Here is a 19099-nt window from a genome sequence, read left to right as displayed (position 1 = left end):
CAATGTTCCAACATCTAGTGGAAAGCCTTCCCTGAAGAGTGGAGACTGTTATAGCATCAAAGGGGGGACCAACTCAATATTAATGGCTATGATTTTGAAATGAGATGTTCAACGAGCAGGTGTCCGCATACTTTTGGTCATGTTGTGTATTTTAGAAGCTTTTCACTGACAGCCGCAACTCAATCAGCTAGACCTATTGCCATGCACACCACCCAAATTGCGGACTTTCCAAACATACTTGTGATTTGATCCAATCCACAGCTATTTTTTAAGTAAGCTAATGATCGTCTCTGGCTATGTCATGCTACCGGTTGAAGTATTTTGAATGATTCGATTTAGACAGGAGTAATTATATAATTTTTGGCGAATCAATTTACTGCCAACTATATGTAGCCCATGCATCTGATGCTGTCTGGACAGAAATAGTATGACAAGCCATAATCTTTTGGTCCATACAGCATCAGATACATGGTCTACACATACTGAGACAGAGGGGCGGTCTCGGTCAAATAAATGATCAATATTTAAATATTTTCTTTGAACAGGCAAAGTAGGGCAGGCCAGGCCCCATAAGACCCGCCCGTAACGCCCTGCACACCACACACACACCGCTGGGGTCTGGGAAACTCCTTTCATGGCTAGGCATTCAGTCAACCATTCAGACCTTCAGTCAGCCAACCAGTCAGGGAAATTGATGAGCTTGTTGCTTGTTGTGCTTTCACTGAGGCAGTGATTTCTGAAGCCATCACAATTCTGTCAGTGGCAGTGAACTCAGTATGGCTGGTGGAGGCGAGGGAGGGAGGTAGGGAGGGAAGGAAGGAAGGAAGGAGGGAGGGAGGGAGGAGAGAGGAGAGAGAGAGAGAGAGAGAGAGAGAGAGAGAGAGAGAGAGAGAGAGAGAGAGAGAGAGAGAGAGAGAGAGAGAGAGAGAGAGGGTGGTGCCTCCTCAGAGAAGATCATAGTGCAGAGCGTAACAACACGAGCAGGGTGAGACTCGCACTTGGAAGAGAACGGAGAATACCAACCTTCGCCTCTCTGAAAGGAACAGCTGGGTTTGACTTATTAAACGGAAACAAACAGATTAAATGATTGAAGGAGTCACATCATAAAAAACAATCGCTATTCGCTGTCAAGGAGATATACCTAGATATAAGCTACCGAGAGAGGTTGACTATTGGTAAAAAACAATCGCTATTCCCTGTCAAGGAGATATACCTAGATATAAGCTACCGAGAGAGGTTGACTATTGGTGCGCAGGGTTGTTGGTTGACGGTAGGTTTATAGAGCACGAGCGCTGAATTAAGTCGAAGAGGGAGCGTTTTCAGCACCTTGGATAGAGCACGCGAGCGAGCGGGACCATGGCTCCAATGGTGACGAAAGAAATGCAGTTCGGTAAGTAGCTGGGATGGGAAAACTGTCTTATTTGAGTGGGAGCAGCCAATAGTTGGTGGGAGAACTCGGAAAGCACCTGTCTCTTTTATTTTGGTTGGTAATATTCAGTTGCGTCACAAATAGTATCCTATTCACTATTTATTAAATGTATTTATCCTTTATTTATTTAGGAGTTCATATTGAAAATATCCTGTCATGTCCTAATGCACTGGGGTTGCCTACCCAGTTTGTGCTCTGACACTAAGCTAAGAATATCTATTTGTGTTGCTAACTAACCAAGCACCCTAGTCCCTCATCTGATTAGATTACTATTTGAGATTAGTGATAGTTAATTAATCAGTAATCAGTTAGATAAATCAGTAAGGAAGTGAATGACTTTGTCTTCAAATCGCCATGACATCTAAATGTTTACGTCAAAAAGGCATTTTCTCTAATCATATTCAGTACATCTCATGACTCTATATGGGCCTTGATTAGTCAGTCATGTAATGTAGGAGTCACAGATTGTGCTGTTGTCATATGACACGTGTGATGTGTCTGGCACCCTATTCCCTATATAGGACAATACTTTTGACCAGTGTCCATATGGAATAAGGTGCCATTTGTGACACGCCCCGAGATTGTGCAGTTGTTATGCTGTCTCTGACTCACACAGTGCAATAATCAGCCAGCCAGTCAGTCATTCAGTCTATTAGTAATTAGTATTAAGCAGTGGGTTTCTGACGCAGCTTGTCATTACATTCATCTACCGACCTAGTAAGAAAAAGGAAGCTTCCGCACAGTCACACACACACACACACACACACACACACACACACACACACACACACACACACACACACACACACACACACACACACACACACACACACACACACACACACACACACACACACACACACACACACACACACACACACACACACACAGAGACACACTCAACAGACAGACAATAGAGCAAGAGGAGGGAGGGACAAAAACAAGACAAGAGTATTCATTTATCTTTCTCTCTCTCCCCCCGACTTCTCCCCTACTCTCTCTGTGTCCCCCCCCCCCCCTTCTCCATAGCAGAGGTGCCGGTGAGTGTTGCCGTGGTAAGTGTGTTTGGCCTAGTGTCCTGCGTCTCCATCTTCGCCTGGATCTGCTGCCAACGTAAGAACACCAAGTCCCAGGAGACAACACCCTACAAGTTCATGCACATGCTCAAAGGCATCGACATCTACCCAGAGAGCCTCAGCGACAAGAAGTTAGACAGCAAGATCGACGTGAACGGAAACTGTAATGTCAACAGCAACAATGGTAAACAACAACAACAACAAGTGGCCTCCAGCCCAGCAGGGGGCAGAATGGCCCTCCACCTCGACCTGGAAAAACAACAAGACCTGAACGACAACTTCACCATCACCACCAAACCTCCACACCCCAATGTTCAGATCCACACCAAGGTCCGCAGCTCCCCAGACTTGGATCTTCCCTCGCCCCACCCAGGGTTCACCCAACCTGGGGTTAGAGACCTGGCCCTGGTTTCCCCCACCAGCGGCAGTCTCTCCAGCCAGGCCACCACCCACACCCAAGGGGACGTGGACCAGGACAAACCCCAGGACGGAGGCCCCGATGTCGGCCTTGGGACCCTCCACTTCTCTCTAGAGTACAACTCAGAGAAGAAGGCCTTCGTGGTTCACATTAAGGAGGCCCACGGGCTGACTCCGACCGACGAGCAGTCCCTGACTTCTGACCCCTACATCAAGCTGACCCTGCTGCCTGAGAAGAAGCACCGGGTCAAGACCCGCGTCCTGAGGAAGACTCTGGACCCGGTGTTCGACGAGACCTTCAGCTTCTATGGGATCCCAATGATCCGCGTGCAGGAACTGTCGCTCCACTTCATGGTGCTCAGCTTCGATAGGTTCTCCCGTGATGAGGTTATCGGCGAGATGCTCATCCCATTGGCCGGGATCGACCTGACGGAGGGGCGTGTCCTGATGAGCCGCGAGATCATCAAGAAGAATGTCAGGGTAAGAGATAGTTACTTGGTTCATCATCATCATCATTATTATAATTATCATTATTATAGTCATCATCATCCCCATCATCATATTCATCATTCTCAGCTTTTACACCTTCACTACTATAGAGTACAGTAAAACAACCGCTCTCCATTCTAGCTCTGAGGGAATCATGATCACAATGACGGTGCACTATTAGCGTCTAATAGAAATTCTGCTTGGCATAATAACCCTTAGCATAATATTAATTAAATCCTCTTTGTAGTGAGAGTTTATTCCTACAGTAATATGTAATATGATAATACAGCCTCCTGTAGTTAAATGTTACAGGGTACTAATGGAATAACACAAGGAGAGTCCCAAATGGCACCCTATTCCATATAGTCTTTTCCATATGATAGGTGAGGAGTAGTACTACGGTGAAGGGAGAGAGTTGTAGGCTCTATTGAATTGTATTGTACTGTGTACTGTGTACATTGGCGAGGGAGTGAGAGAGTGAGCCGTATGTCTTTGTGTAGTGTTGTGTGCCAAGCTTCTAGACTCTTCTACGCTGCTGGTAAACCTGACTTCTCTCTCTGCTGCTGCTCTGCTGCTTAGTAAAGGGACTGAGAAAAGGGCTTGGTTGTATTGAGGATTTGTTGTTTCTTGGTTTTATGTTCTCCCTCTTTTCTAATGTTTACAAATGCATGAAGAGTTTATTTCCAAAATGCTATATCCACCAATTTTTCATTATAATTGATTGCTTATGGGTACCTTCATGTTTGTGTAAAATATTACTGTTCTCAAATTTTTTTTATAATAGATTTTAGATGTGTATGAAAATGTTTATTTTTTTTGCTAAATGCTATATAACATCGTTTAGCTGTAATGGAATGTTTGTATCCTGCAAAGTTGACAGTGATATGTGATTGTCTCACATAGATATCTAAAGTTGAATGCACTCACTGTAAGCCGCTCTGGATAAGAGCATCTGCTAAATAATTAAAATGCCAAATGTAAATGTTTTACTTACAAATCTCATGTTACTGTATTGATTTATTTATTTAAAACAAACATATTGATGTCACAAATGTATAATTTCCAAAAAATGTAATACATTAAAAATATAGTTATTTGTTACATTTGACTGTGTGTAACCTAGTAGTACTAATTTCTCTGAAAGTGAGGCGGATATACAGTGACTTCGGAAACTATTCAGACCCCTTTACTTTTTCTACATTTTGTTACTTTACAGCCTTATTCTAAAATGTATTAAAATATACAGTACCAGTCAAAAGTTTGGACACACCTACTCATTCCAGGGTTTTTCTTTATTTTTTATATTTTCCACATTGTGGAATAATAGAGAAGACATCAAAATTATGAAATAACACATATGGAATCATGTAGTAACCAAAAAAGTGTTAAACAAATCAAAACATATTTTATATTTGAGATTCTTCAAAGTAGCCACACTTTGCCTTGATGACAGCTTTGCAATCTCTTAGCATTCACTCAACCAGCTTCATGAAGTAGTCACCTGGAATGCTGTCTTACCGACAACGGCAACGATGAGACAGCCTATAGGGAGGAGGTCAGAGACCTGGTCGTGTGGTGCAAGGACAACAACCTGTCCCTCAATGTGATCAAGACAAAAGAGATGATTGTGGACTACAGGAAAATGAGGACCGAGCACGCCCCCGTTCTCATCGACGGGGCTGTAGTGGAACAGGTTGAGAGCTTCAAGTTCCTTGGTGTCCACATCACCAACAAACTTTCATGGTCCAAACACACTAAGACAGTTGTGAAGAGGGCACGACAAAGCCTATTCCCCCTCAGGAGACTGAAAAGATTTGGCATGGGTCCTCAGAACCTCAAAAGCTTCTACAGCTGCACCATCGAGAGCATCCTGACTGGTTGCATCACTGCCTGGTATGGCAATTGCTCGGCCTCCGACCGCAAGGCACTACAGAGGGTAGTGCGTACGGCCCAGTACATCACTGGAGCCAAGCTTCCTTCCATCCAGGACCTCTATGTCAGACGGTGTCAAGAGAAGGCCCAAAAAATTGTCAAAGACTCCAGCCACCCGAGTCATAGACTGTTCTCTCTGCTACCGCACGGCAAGCGGTACCGGAGCGGCAAATCGAGGTCCAAAATGCTTCTTAACAGCTTCTACCCCCAAGCCATAACACTCCTGAACAGCTAATCAAAGGGCTACCCAGACCCCTCTTTTACACTGCTGCTACTCTCTGTTTATAATCTATTCATAGTCATTTTAACTCTACCTACATGTACTGCTGCGGTTTAATTATTTGTTACTTTTATTTTCTACTTTCAATTTTTACTTATCAATATTTTTCTTAACCTCACCAGGGTATGTGGGACGGTAGCGTTCCACCTCGTCAACAGCCAGTGAAACTGGAGGGCACCAAATTCAAAACAACAGAAATCCCATAATTTAAATTCCTCAAACATACAAGTATTTTACACCATTTTAAAGATACACTTGTTGTAAATCCAGCCAAAGTGTCCGATTTCAAAAAGGTTTTACGACGAAAGCACACCAAACAATTATGTTAGAGATGAGCCAAGTCACAGAAAAAGACAGCCATTTTTCCAGTAACAAAAAGCAGAAATAGAGATAAAATTAATCACTAACCTTTGATGATCTTCATCAGACGACACTCATAGGACTTCATGTTACACAATACATGTATGTTTTGTTCGGTAAAGTTCATATTTATATTAAAAAATCTGAGTTTAGACGGGACGCTACTGTCTCACTTGGCAAAAAGCCTGAGAAAATGAAAATGATGAAAATTACTATAAAATCAAACTTTCATTAAATCACACATGAAAAATACCAAATTAAAGCTACACTGGTTGTGAATCCAGCCAACATGTCAGAATTCAAATAGGCTCTTCAGTGAAAGCATACGATGCTATTATCTGAGCATAGCACCATAGTAAACAAAAGAGAGAAAACATTTCAACTCTGCAGGCGTCGACACAAAACGCAGAAATAAAATATATAATTCATGCTTTACCTTTGACGAGCTTCTGTTGTTGGCACTCCAATATGTCCCATAAACATCACAAATGGTCCTTTTGTTCGATTAATTCCGTCGATATATATCCAAAATGTCCATTTATTTGGCGAGTTTGATCCAGAAAAACACAGGTTCCAACTTGCTCAAATGTGACGACAAAATATCTCAAAGGTTACTTGTAAACTTTGCCCAAAAATGTTCAAACTACTTTTGTAATACAACTTTAGGTATTTTTTAACGTTAATAATCGCTAAAATTGAAGACAGGATGATCTGTGTTCAATACCGGAGGAAAACAATGTGTAGCATGTTTTCTGGTCTCCCACCTCTAACAAACAGGACACGTCGAGTGACTCGACTTCAAGATGGCCGTACTTCTTCATTACACAAAGGAATAACCTCAACCAATTTCTCAAGACTGTTGACATCCAGTGGAAGCCGTAGGAACTGCAAGCAAGTCGCTTAGAAATCTGGTTTCCCAATGAAAACTCATTGAAAAGAGAGTGACCTCAAAAAAAAAATCTGAATGGTTTGTCCTCGGGGTTTCACCTGCTAAATAAGTTCTGTTATACTCACAGACATGATTCAAACAGTTTTCAAAACTTCAGAGTGTTTTCTACCCAAATCTACTAACAATATGCATATCTTATCTCCTGGGGATGAGTAGCTGGCAGTTGCATTTTGGTATGCTTTTCATCCAAACGTGGAAATGCTGCCCCCTACCCTAGAGAAGTTAAACCGATGTATAACACTTGCATATTTTATGAATGTTTATTATGAGTATTTCTGTTTTCTGAATTTGGCGCTCTGCAATTTTACCGGATGTTGGCCAGGTGGGACGTTACCATCCCACCTGCCCATAAAAAGTTTTAACAAACCTCCAATCCAGCTTCAATGCCATACAACACTCCTTCTGTGGCCTCCAACTGCTTTTAAATGGTAGTAAAATTAAATGCATGCTCTTCAACCGATTGCTGCCCACACCCGTCCGTCCGACCAGCATCACTACTCTGGACGGTTCTGACTTAGTATATGTGGACAACTACAAATACCTAGGTGTCTGGTTAGACTGTAAACTCTCCTTTCAGACTCACATGAAGCATATCCAATCCAAAATTACATCTAGAATCGGCTTCCTATTTTGCAACAAAGCCTCCTTCACTCATGCTGCCGAACATACCCTCGTAAAACTGACTATTCTATCGATCCTTGACTTAGGCGATGTTATTTACAAAATAGCCTCCAACACCCTACTCAGCAAACTGGATGTAGTCTATCACAGTGCCATCCAAAATTACATCTAGAATCGGCTTCCTATTTTGCAACAAAGCCTCCTTCACTCATGCTGCCGAACATACCCTCGTAAAACTGACTATTCTATCGATCCTTGACTTAGGCGATGTTATTTACAAAATAGCCTCCAACACCCTACTCAGCAAACTGGATGTAGTCTATCACAGTGCCATCCAAAATTACATCTAGAATCGGCTTCCTATTTTGCAACAAAGCCTCCTTCACTCATGCTGCCGAACATACCCTCGTAAAACTGACTATTCTATCGATCCTTGACTTAGGCGATGTTATTTACAAAATAGCCTCCAACACCCTACTCAGCAAACTGGATGTAGTCTATCACAGTGCCATCCGTTTTGTCACCAAAGCCCCATATACTACCCACCACTGCAACCTGTATCCTCTCGTTGGCTGGCCCTCGCTACATATTCTTCGCCAAACCCACTGGCTCCAGGTCATCTATAAGTCTTTGCTAGGTAAAGCCCCGCCTTATCTTAGCTCACTGGTCACCATAGCAACACCCACCCGTAGCACCCGCTCCAGCAGGTATATTCACTGGTCATCCCCAAAGCCCACACTTCCTTTGGCCGTGTTTCCTTCCAGTTCTCTGCTGCCAATGACTGGAACGAATTGCAAAAATCACTGAAGCTGGAGACTTATATCTCCCTCTCTAACTTTAAGCATCAGCTGTCAGATCAGCTTACCGATCACTGTACCTGTACACAGCCAATCTGTTAATAGTACACCCAACTACCTCATCCCCATATTGTTATTTATCTTCTTTCTCTTTTGCACCCCGGTATTTCTACTTGCACATCATCATCTGCACATCTATCACTCCAGTGTTAATACTAAATTGAATTTTTTCGCCATAACATAGATTTTTCTATGTGTTATTGACTGTACGTTTGTTTAGGTGTTGTGTTGTGTTTTTGTAGCACTGCTTTGCTTTATCTTGGCCAGGTCGCAGTTGTAAATGAGAACTTGTTCTCAACTGGCCTACCTGGTTAAATAAGGTTAAAATAAAATAAAATAAATAAAAAGTCCGGAGACTGAGATGGCCATTGCAAAATGTTGATTCCTTTTTAAAATGACCTGCTCAGTTTTTCACAACAAAACACCAGAAAATGGCCAAAAAGTGTTGTACCACCTCACCTGCGTTTACACTATGTTTTGACTATTTTGTTCAATGTATCTTTTGAAAAAAATATTTTAAAAGGAATCAACATTTTGCAATGACCATCTCAGTCTCCGGACTTGAACCATTTTGAAAATCTGTGGTTTGAATTGAAGAGTCCATAAGCACAGATGAAGGATATCAATGATCTGGAAAGATTTGCTAAAGAGGAATGGTCTAAGATACCTCCCAATGTTTTCTTCTCATAAAACATTTTAGAACAAGGCTCAGTGCCATTTTCCTCGCAAGGTAACATATTGAAAACAGGGGTGCCAATAATTTTGACCCCTTATCTTTTTTTGAAAAAGGTATTACTTGTCACTTTTTCACTTTTTCTATAAAATAATATAATTTCCCCTTTTTTTGCCATACAATATAGCTCAGTAATTGTATTTTTTTGCTCACCTTTTAAGGGTGCCAATCATTTTGGAACTGACTGTATATATCTCTACTTTATAACTTGGTGTAAATATCACAGTTCATCATCATAATGTCAGTGTAAACCCAATCTTCCTCGTCACTAGTCAGTCCCTTGCATGGGTCTCGAAGTTTTGATATTCTGGTGGGGAATTTCTCTCTCACCTCCCTCCATCTGTCCTCCTTCCACCTCTCTCTCTCCCTCTCTCTCTATCCCCCTCCCCCCTCTCCCTCTCTGTTTATAGAGGAGTGCAGGTCGAGGGGAGCTGCTGTTGTCTCTGTGTTACCAGTCTACCACCAGTACTCTAACAGTCGTGGTGCTGAAGGCTCGCCACCTGCTGAAGACCGACAACCACAGGCCCTCAGGTACATGCAGACCCCCCCCCCCCACACACACACACACACACATGCAAATGTAAGTACGTACGCACGCATGCATGCACACACACGCACGCACGCACGCACGCGGGCGCACACACACACACCAATCATGTATACAAATGTCCTCATTGAAATAATGATTCCTGAAAAGTGATGAAATCAAAAGCTATTTTATCATGTATACTTGCATGCCTTTGGTATGTCATAGAATAAAACAAAGAAGCTGTGAAAAGAGATGAATTATTTTTTATTCTACAAAGATATTCTAAAATGGCGCGACACATTTGTTTGTACCCCCTAGAAAAGATAATAAATATTTGGATTATAGTGATATTTCAAACTAATTTGTTTTTTAATCAGTATCACACATGTCTATAATCTTGTAATCAGTCATTCAGCCTATTTAAATGTAGAAAAAGTAGTCGTTGTGCTGTTTGGTATCATTGTGTGCGCGACACTGAACATGGACCAGAGAAAGCAAAGGGGAGATTTGTCTGAGGAGATCAGAAAGAAAATAATAGACAAGCATGGTAAAGGTAAAGGCTACAAGACCATATCCAAGCAGCTTGATGTTCCTGTGACAACAGTTGCAAATATTATTCAGAAGTTTAGGTCCATGGAACTGGAGCCAACCTCCCTGGGCACGGCCGCAAGAGGAAAATCGACCCCAGATTGAACAGAAGGAATGTGCGAATGGTAGAAAAAGAACCAAGGATAACTGCCAAATAGATACAAGCTGAACTCCAAGGTGAAGGTACGTCAGTTCCTGGTCGCACCATCCGTCACGTTTTGAGTGAAAGTGGGCTCCATGGAAGAAGACCCAGGAGGACTCCACTTTTGAAAGAAAAACATAAAAAAGCCAGACTGGAATTTGCTAAAATGCATATTGACAAGCCACAATCCTTCTGGGAGAATGTCCTTTGGACAGATGAGTCAAAACTGGATATTTTTGGCAAGTCACATCCAGCTCTATGTTCACAGATGAAAAAATGAAGCTTTCAAAGAGAAGAACACCATACCTACAGTAAAACATGGAGGAGGCTGGGTTATGTTTTGGGGATATTTTGCTGCGCCTGGCACAGAGTGCCTTGAATCTGTGCAGGGCACAATGAAATCTCAAGACTATCAAGGCATTCTGGAGCGAAATGTACTGCCCAGTGTCAGAAAAGCTCGGTCTCAGTCGCAGGTCATGGGTCCTCCAACAGGATAATGACCCAAAACACACAGCTAAAAGCATCCAAGAATGGATAACAACAAAACATAGGACTATTCTGAAGTGGCCTTCTATGAGTCCTGATCTGAATCTATGGAAAGAGCTGAAACTTGCAGTGCAGAAGTCTCATTGAGAGCTAAAGAAAATGTTTGATTGCAGTGATTGTCTCTAAAGGTTGTGCAACAAAATATTAGGTTAAGGGTCCCATAGTTATTGTCCATGCCATTTTCATTTGTTTTATTATTTACAATAGTATGTTGAATAAAAAAATCTAAAGCAAAGTCTGATTTCTATTAAATATGGAATCAACAATGGTGGATGCCAATTACTTTTGTCAGTTTCAAGTTATTCCATAGATAACTGTGCATTCTTCATTTTTTTGTGGAGGGGTACCAACAAATTTGAGCACATCTGTAAAACTTGGATTGCTGATGTTGTAACGGCAGCCTTCCTCCTCTTCGTCTGAAGAGGAGGTGTAGCAGGGATCGGACCAAGACGCAGCGTAGTTCGTGCTCAACATGTTTAATGACAGACGATAAACGTGAACACTATACAAATACAAAAATAATAAACGTAGCAAAACCGAAACAGTCCTCTCTGGTGAAATGAACACAAAGACAGGAAACAACCACCCACAAACCCCAACACAAAACAAGCCACCTAAATATGATTCCCAATCAGAGACAACACAAAACACCTGCCTCTGATTGAGAACCATATTAGGCCAAACATAGAAACAGACAAACTAGACACACAACATAGAATGCCCACCCAGCTCACGTCCTGACCAACACTAAAACAAGTAAAACACACAAGAACTATGGTCAGAACGTGACAGATGTATTGGCCATTGAGAGGCTTTGAAGTCACAGGTTAGTCATATTGGCACTCCCCAATAGGAGCAGTCCTCCAGATGAACAAATGGAATTCTGCAGTATTTTAATTAAATGTTTCAAGGACAAAATTATACATGTATTAAAGTATATACAGTACCAGTTAAAAGTTTGGACACCTACTCATTTAATGATATTTCTTTATGCTGAAGATTTGTTGGCTGCTTTTCCTTCACTCTTCGGTCCAACTCTTCCCAAACCATTTCAATTGGGTTGAGATCGGGTGATTGTGGAGGCCAGGTCATCTGATGCAGCACTTCATCACTCTCCTTAGTCAAATATCCCGCACACAGCCTGGAGGTGTGTTTTGGGTCATTGTCCTTTTGAAAAACAACATAGAATGCCCACCCAGCTCACGTCCTGACCAACACTAAAACAAGTAAAACACACAAGAACTATGGTCAGAACGTGACAGTACCCCCCTCCTGAGGTGCGGACTCCGAACGCACCACCTAAAACTCTAGGGGAGGGTCTGGGTGGGCATCTGTCCGCGGTGGCGGCTCCGGCGCTGGACGAGGATCCCACTCCACCATTGTCTTTGTCCCCCTCCTTAGCGTCCTTTGAGTGGCGACCCTCGCCGCCGACCTTGGCCTAGGAACCTTCACAAAGGTCCCCACTAGACTGAGGAAACTCCTCCGGACTGAGGGACAGCTCATGACAGAGAGGTAGCTTAAGACAGAGAGGTAGCTTAAGACAGAGAGGTAGCTTAAGACAGAGAGGCAGCTTAAGACAGAGAGGCAGCTTAAGACAGAGAGGCAGCTTAAGACAGAGAGGCAGCTCATGACTGGCGGGCAGCTCATGACTGGCGGGCAGCTCATGACTGGCGGGCAGCTCATGACTGGCGGGCGACTCTGGACGCTCCTGACTGGCGGGCGGCTCCGGCAGCTCCTGACTGGCGGTCGGCTCTGGCAGCTCCTGACTGGCGGGCGGCTCTATCAGCTCCTGACTGGCGGGCGGCTCTAGCAGCTCCTGACTGGCGGGCGGCTCTGGCAGCTCCTGACTGGCGGGCGGCTCTGGCAGCTCCTGACTGACGGACGGCTCTAACGGCTCGGGACAGACGGGCGGCTCTGACGGCTCGGGACAGACGGGCGGCTCAGATGGCGCTGGGCAGACGGACGGCTCAGATGGCGCTGGGCAGGCGGGCAGCTCAGATGGCGCTGGGCAGGCGGGCAGCTCAGACGGCGCTGGGCAGGCGGGCAGCTCAGATGGCGCTGGGCAGGCGGGCAGCGCAGGCGGCGCTGGACAGACGGGCAACGCAGGCGGCGCTGGGCAGACGGGCAGCTCAGGCGGCGCTGGGCAGACGGGCAGACGGGCAGCTCAGGCGGCGCTGGGCAGACGGGCAGCGCTGGGCAGACGGCCGACTCTGACCTGCTGAGGCGCACAGTAGGCCTGGTGCGTGGTGCCGGAACTGGTGGTACCGGACTGGAGACACGCACCACTAGGCGAGTGCGGGGAGCAGGAACAGGGCACACTGGACTCTCAAGGCGCACTATAGGCCTGGTGCGTGGTGCCGGAACTGGTGGTACCGGGCTGTAGGTACGCACCTCAAGGCTAGTGCGGGGAGAAACAACAGTGCGTACAGGGCTCTGGATACGCACAGTAGGCTTGGTGCGTGGTGCCGGAACTGGTGGTACCGGGCTGGAGACACGCGCCACAGGGAGAGTGCGTGGAGGAGGAACAGAGTTCTGGAGACGCACAGGAAGCCTGGTGCGTGGTGTTGGCACTGGTGGTACTGGACTGGAGTGAGGAGGTGGCACCGGATATACCGGACCGTGAAGGCGTACTGGCTCCCTTGAGCACCGAGCCTGTCCAACCTTACCTGGTTGAATGCTCCCCGGGAAGTTGGCGCAGGTCTCCTACCTGACTTCGCCACACTCCCCTTTAGCCCCCCCCCCCCCCCCAAGAAATTTCTGGGGTTTCTTCTCGGGCTTTCAGCCACGCTTCCGTGCTGCCTCCTCATACCACCGCTCCTCGGCTTTAGCTGCCTCCAGCTCTTCACGAGAGCGGCGATATTCTCCAATCTTAGCCCAGTGTCCCTTACCCTCCAGAATCTCCTCCCATGTCCAGGAGTCCTGTGTAATGGGCCGCTGTTGCTGCTGTCGCTGCTGCCCGTTACTATGCTGCTTGGTCTGAGTTTGGTGGGTGGTTCTGTAACGGCATCCTTCCTCCTCTTCGTCTGAAGAGGAGGTGTAGCAGGGATCGGACCAAGACGCAGCGTAGTTCGTGCTCAACATGTTTAATGACAGACGATAAACGTGAACACTATACAAATACAAAAATAATAAACGTGGCAAAACCGAAACAGTCCTCTCTGGTGAAATGAACACAAAGACAGGAAACAACCACCCACAAACCCCAACACAAAACAAGCCACCTAAATATGATTCCCAATCAGAGACAACACAAAACACCTGCCTCTGATTGAGAACCATATTAGGCCAAACATAGAAACAGACAAACTAGACACACAACATAGAATGCCCACCCAGCTCACGTCCTGACCAACACTAAAACAAGTAAAACACACAAGAACTATGGTCAGAACGTGACAGATGTATTGGCCATTGAGAGGCTTTGAAGTCACAGGTTAGTCATATTGGCACTCCCCAATAGGAGCAGTCCTCCAGATGAACAAATGGAATTCTGCAGTATTTTAATTAAATGTTTCAAGGACAAAATTATACATGTATTAAAGTATATACAGTACCAGTTAAAAGTTTGGACACCTACTCATTTAATGATATTTCTTTATGCTGAAGATTTGTTGGCTGCTTTTCCTTCACTCTTCGGTCCAACTCTTCCCAAACCATTTCAATTGGGTTGAGATCGGGTGATTGTGGAGGCCAGGTCATCTGATGCAGCACTTCATCACTCTCCTTAGTCAAATATCCCGCACACAGCCTGGAGGTGTGTTTTGGGTCATTGTCCTTTTGAAAAACAAGTGAAAACCAGATGGGATGGCATATCGCTGCAGAATGTTGTGGTAGCCATACTGGTTAAGTGTGCCTTGAATTCTAAATAAATCACAGACAGTGTCACCAGCAAAGCACCCCCACACCATCACACCTCCTCCTCCAAGCTTCACTATGGGAATCACACATGCGGAGATCATCCGTTCACCTACTCTGCATCTCACAAAGACACGGTGGTTGGAACCAAAAATCTCAAATTTGGACTTATCAGACCAAAGGACAGATTTTCCACTGATGTATTGTCCATTGCTCGTGTTTCTTAGTCCAAGCAAGTCTCTTCTTCTTATTGGTGTCCTTTAGTAGTGGTTTCTCTGCAGCAATTCGACCATGAAGGCTTGATTTACGCAGTCTCCTCTGAACAGTTGATGTTGAGATGTGTCTGCTACTTGAACTCTGTGAAGCATTTATTTGGGCTGCAATCTGAGGTGTAGTTAACTCTAATGAACTTATCCTCTGCAGCAGAGGTAACTCTGGATCTTCCTTTCCTGTGGCGGTCCTCATGAGAGCAATGGTTTTTGCGACTGCACTTGAAGAAACATTAAAAGTTCTTGAAATTTTCCAGATTGACAGACCTATATTTCTCTTTGCTTATTTGAGCTGTTCTTGCCATAATATGGACTTGGTATTTTACCAAATAGAGCTATCTTCTGTATACCACCCCTACCTTGTCACAACACAACATATTTTCTCAAACACATTAAGACGGCAAGAAATTCCACAAATGAACAATTAACAATGCACACCTATTAATTGAAAAGCATTTCAGGTGAATACCTCATGAAGCTGGTTGAGAGAATGCCAAAGGTGTGCAAAGCTGTCATCAAGGCAAAGGGTAGCTACTTTGAAGAATCTCCAATATATTTTGATTTGTTTAACACTTTTTGGTTACTACATGATTTCATATGTGTTATTTCCTAGTTTTGATGTCTTCACTATTATTCTACAATGTAGAAAATAGTAAAAATAAAGAAAAACCCTTCAATAAGTAGATGTGTCCAAACTTTTGACTGGTACTTCACTGGTTTTTATAATGGGGACAGTAACATTATTAATCAAAAATATATGTTTTATTTTATTTGTATGTTTATCTCACATAATATAATTATAAAGTATGCATTAAGGTGTCTGTAATAGAATAATTGTGCCAAGATGGAGGCATGGACTCTTCAACACAACGCCCCCATCTAGCGTATATATAAATAATTGACACACAGCAATTGACACACAGCAATTGACACACAGCAATTACTATATATGAATGGACAAAACCATTGATCACGTGACACCCTTCATTCCTATGTGTAGAATCAATAGCGCATTTGAAGCCAAGAAAGTTGGTTTTAGCATTCTAAAATGTTATCTCATTGGGGAGATGTATGTATGCATCAGAGGAAGCTGGTGGGAGGAGCTATAGGAGGACGGACTCATTGTAATGGCTGGAATGGAATAAATGGAACGGTATCAAACACAAAAATATATAAACTACATGTTTGACTCCATTCCATTAATTCCATTACAATGAGCCCTTCCTCCAATAGCTCATCCCACCAGCTCCCACTGGTAGACATAAAATGTGCAGTATGAGCTACTCCAGGAAGTGACGTTTTAGGCTATCTCAGTGCTGACCCCTCTCATTGAGTAGCTCAAGTTGAAGCCTGATCGGGGTACTACAGGCTGCCATTGTCAACTAAATGATCCTTATAACTTCTGTGTGCGATAATAGGTTCTAATTATTCATTTTTACACGGAAAATTGCCACGAAGATTGCCATTATAGTGAATGGTGAATCTTGTTTTCTGCAAACAATGCCTGCATTACTGCAGTCAGTCTTGAACTTTATGGCTTCAATGAGAGGGCGCAGTCATTCTCCCCTGACACACACGCATACACACATACACAGACACGCAAAAATATAAGTATGCACACAAGTAAGAACGTACTCATACACACAAGAATGTGCACACACAGATACGCACGCGCACACAGAGACATGCACACACAGACCCAGGATACTAGGAGCAAAATGATCCTTCTGTGTAATGAGACACTCAGCCCCTTCAGGAGTACTTATGGGTCGAGTTCCCAAATGGCACCCTATTCCCTACACAGTGCACTACTTTTGTCCAGAGCCAGTGGGCCCTCGTCAAAAGTAGTGCGCTATATAGGGAGTAGGTTGTCATTTGGGACACAGCCCTAATACTCTTATACAGGTTGTAATGACAGAGACTAAGGTAATGTAATCTTGTAATCTTGTAATAAAAACACTTTAGATAAAACAGAGTCTTAGCCATATCACAGTGTTTGGTCACACTTTCTTTGGATAGTCCGGATAGTCCATCTGTAGATGCTCTACAGATGCTCATACTACCAACAAACTGAGCCAGTCAATACCACACACACAAATGTACACACACACACATGTACACGTATACCACCGTATTGATCCATTGTGCCATTTTCAGAGCTGTGATATGAATTCTATTCACTCTGCCTCTCTCTCTCTCTCTCTCCTTCCTCTCATCCCTTCCTACCTCCCTCCTTCCTTCCTTCCCACTCTCCTTCCCTCCAGACCCATATGTGAAAGTCAACCTCTTTAAAGGGAAGAAGCGTGTCAGTAAAAAGAAGACCCATGTGAAAAAGTGTTCCCCCAACCCTGTGTTCAACGAGCTGTTTGTGTTCGACATAGCCTCCCAGGAGGGGCTGAAGGAGACCAGCGTAGAGCTCCTGCTCATGGACTCTGAGTCTCCACCAACCAGGCGGGGGGACTCCTCCCGCTCCCCCAATCCCATCTTGGGGCGCCTGATCCTGGGTACGGCTGCTGCCGGCACCCCCGGGGAGCACTGGAGGGAGATCTGCGACCACCCGCGCCGGCAGATTGCCAAGTGGCACATCCTGTCTGAAGACTAGGGTTTTTGTTGAGGCTTCGCTGTCAAGGTTACAGCGGAGCTACGGTTATTTGGGGGGGGGGGGGGGTCGACATCGACAGGCATTGCCTAACAACAAGTAGATTTTAACGTGACCAACACCCAAGGAACTATTGATAAGTGAAAGGGGGGAGGGGGGTGGAGTTCATTCTAAGTGATGATGTAATTAATCAATCAATCAGTTATTCAATCAATTTATCGATCTTTGAAATTGTTTGGTTATGGTGACCGAGAAACCGAATCATCCGTCTATGATCCCATAGACTGTCAACACAACGACCCCCGGCAATGCAGCTCTCTATCTCCATGGCAACATCATCTGATCGTCACGGCAACCTTGTGCAGTGCAGAATGTCCTAGTAACTGTCGCTAACTTCTACTATTATTACTATAAACATTACTCCGTTGTACAACAAAAAACATTTTAATATTACTACTGATGTATAAAGATGTGGATTATCAAAACTTTATTTTATAAAGATGCTATCTTTTATTTATCAAATGTTATATTTATTTATTTTTTCGTTTTTGTACTCTTCTGGTTGAGTTCCTGAGTATGTTTTGTAAGTAAAAGTGGTATTTCATATCATTGCATCCCAGAGGGGCGAGACTAGCCTAAATTAGGTGACAGGAACGAAGCTTGGAGTGCATAAAGGACATTGTGCATGTGTATTTAGGTCAGAAGGGATGAGAGGCAGTGTGTATTCTGTCTTTACTGTGAGCACAAAGACAGCCTGAAATGTACATGTACCTTACTATAAAACATGGCAAGTTCTGAGAAAAGCACCTCAATCGGTTGTGTGTTTTATTTCAATGCTTCACAAAAACATCCTTAAAATACACATAAGTTTAACATCCTGTACACAAACCATGCACCCTGAACTCCAATTCCCAGTTTGCCTGCGCAGAAAATTATAAAGTTTGAGAATGTAATGAATGTTCTAGAATGAAATGAACATTCTAGAATTTAATGAACGTTCTTGAATCTAATGAACATTCTATAGAATCTAGTCAATATATTCCTTTCAATTCCACTGGCCTGTCCTTAGAAAACCTTGAAGATGACATCACTCCCTCCCTCACTGAGTGGATGATGTAATCAGTGAGAAGGTAGCTACTCTCAGATGATATCATGGCACTGTAGAATTTAATATCAGCTAAGTGCTGCAAGATGAGGTACAGTTGGCACAGCGCCCACACTTGTTCCCTTCCTCCCTCTCGCTCACTCTCTCTCTCATGCTCTGTCTCTGTTTTTGACTCTTTGCTATCCATCCTTGCTCTCTTTATCTCACTCTCTCTCCACAATCCTCTCTCTCGCTCTCCAATTAGCGTCATTAGTGTCAAGACTATACCATATCTAATACTTCTATTACTGTACATTGCATTTTAGTTACACTGTTTATACACA

General features: G+C 43.9%; 1 protein-coding gene across 2 annotated transcripts; it reads left to right on the top strand.

The window, feature by feature from the left end:
- Positions 1-925: 925 nt before the first annotated feature.
- Positions 926-18477, top strand: LOC139534268 (synaptotagmin-4-like). Of its 2 annotated transcripts, none has more exons than XM_071333295.1 (4): positions 926-1390; positions 2462-3402; positions 9554-9674; positions 17337-18477. In XM_071333295.1, the coding sequence occupies exons 1-4, from the start codon at positions 1357-1359 to the stop codon at positions 17672-17674; spliced, it is 1434 nt and encodes a 477-aa protein (XP_071189396.1). In that variant the 5' UTR covers positions 926-1356; the 3' UTR covers positions 17675-18477. The 2 variants fall into 2 exon arrangements, with proteins under 2 accessions (XP_071189396.1, XP_071189395.1); XM_071333294.1 differs by having other exon boundaries at positions 2459-3402.
- Positions 18478-19099: the final 622 nt, after the last annotated feature.

This window comes from Salvelinus alpinus, chromosome 11 (genome assembly GCF_045679555.1).
Source record: "Salvelinus alpinus chromosome 11, SLU_Salpinus.1, whole genome shotgun sequence".
NCBI classification, from domain to species: Eukaryota; Metazoa; Chordata; class Actinopteri; order Salmoniformes; family Salmonidae; genus Salvelinus; species Salvelinus alpinus.
The sequence above is the reverse complement of the archived record's forward strand: the minus strand, read 5'-3'. Positions and strand labels throughout refer to the sequence as shown.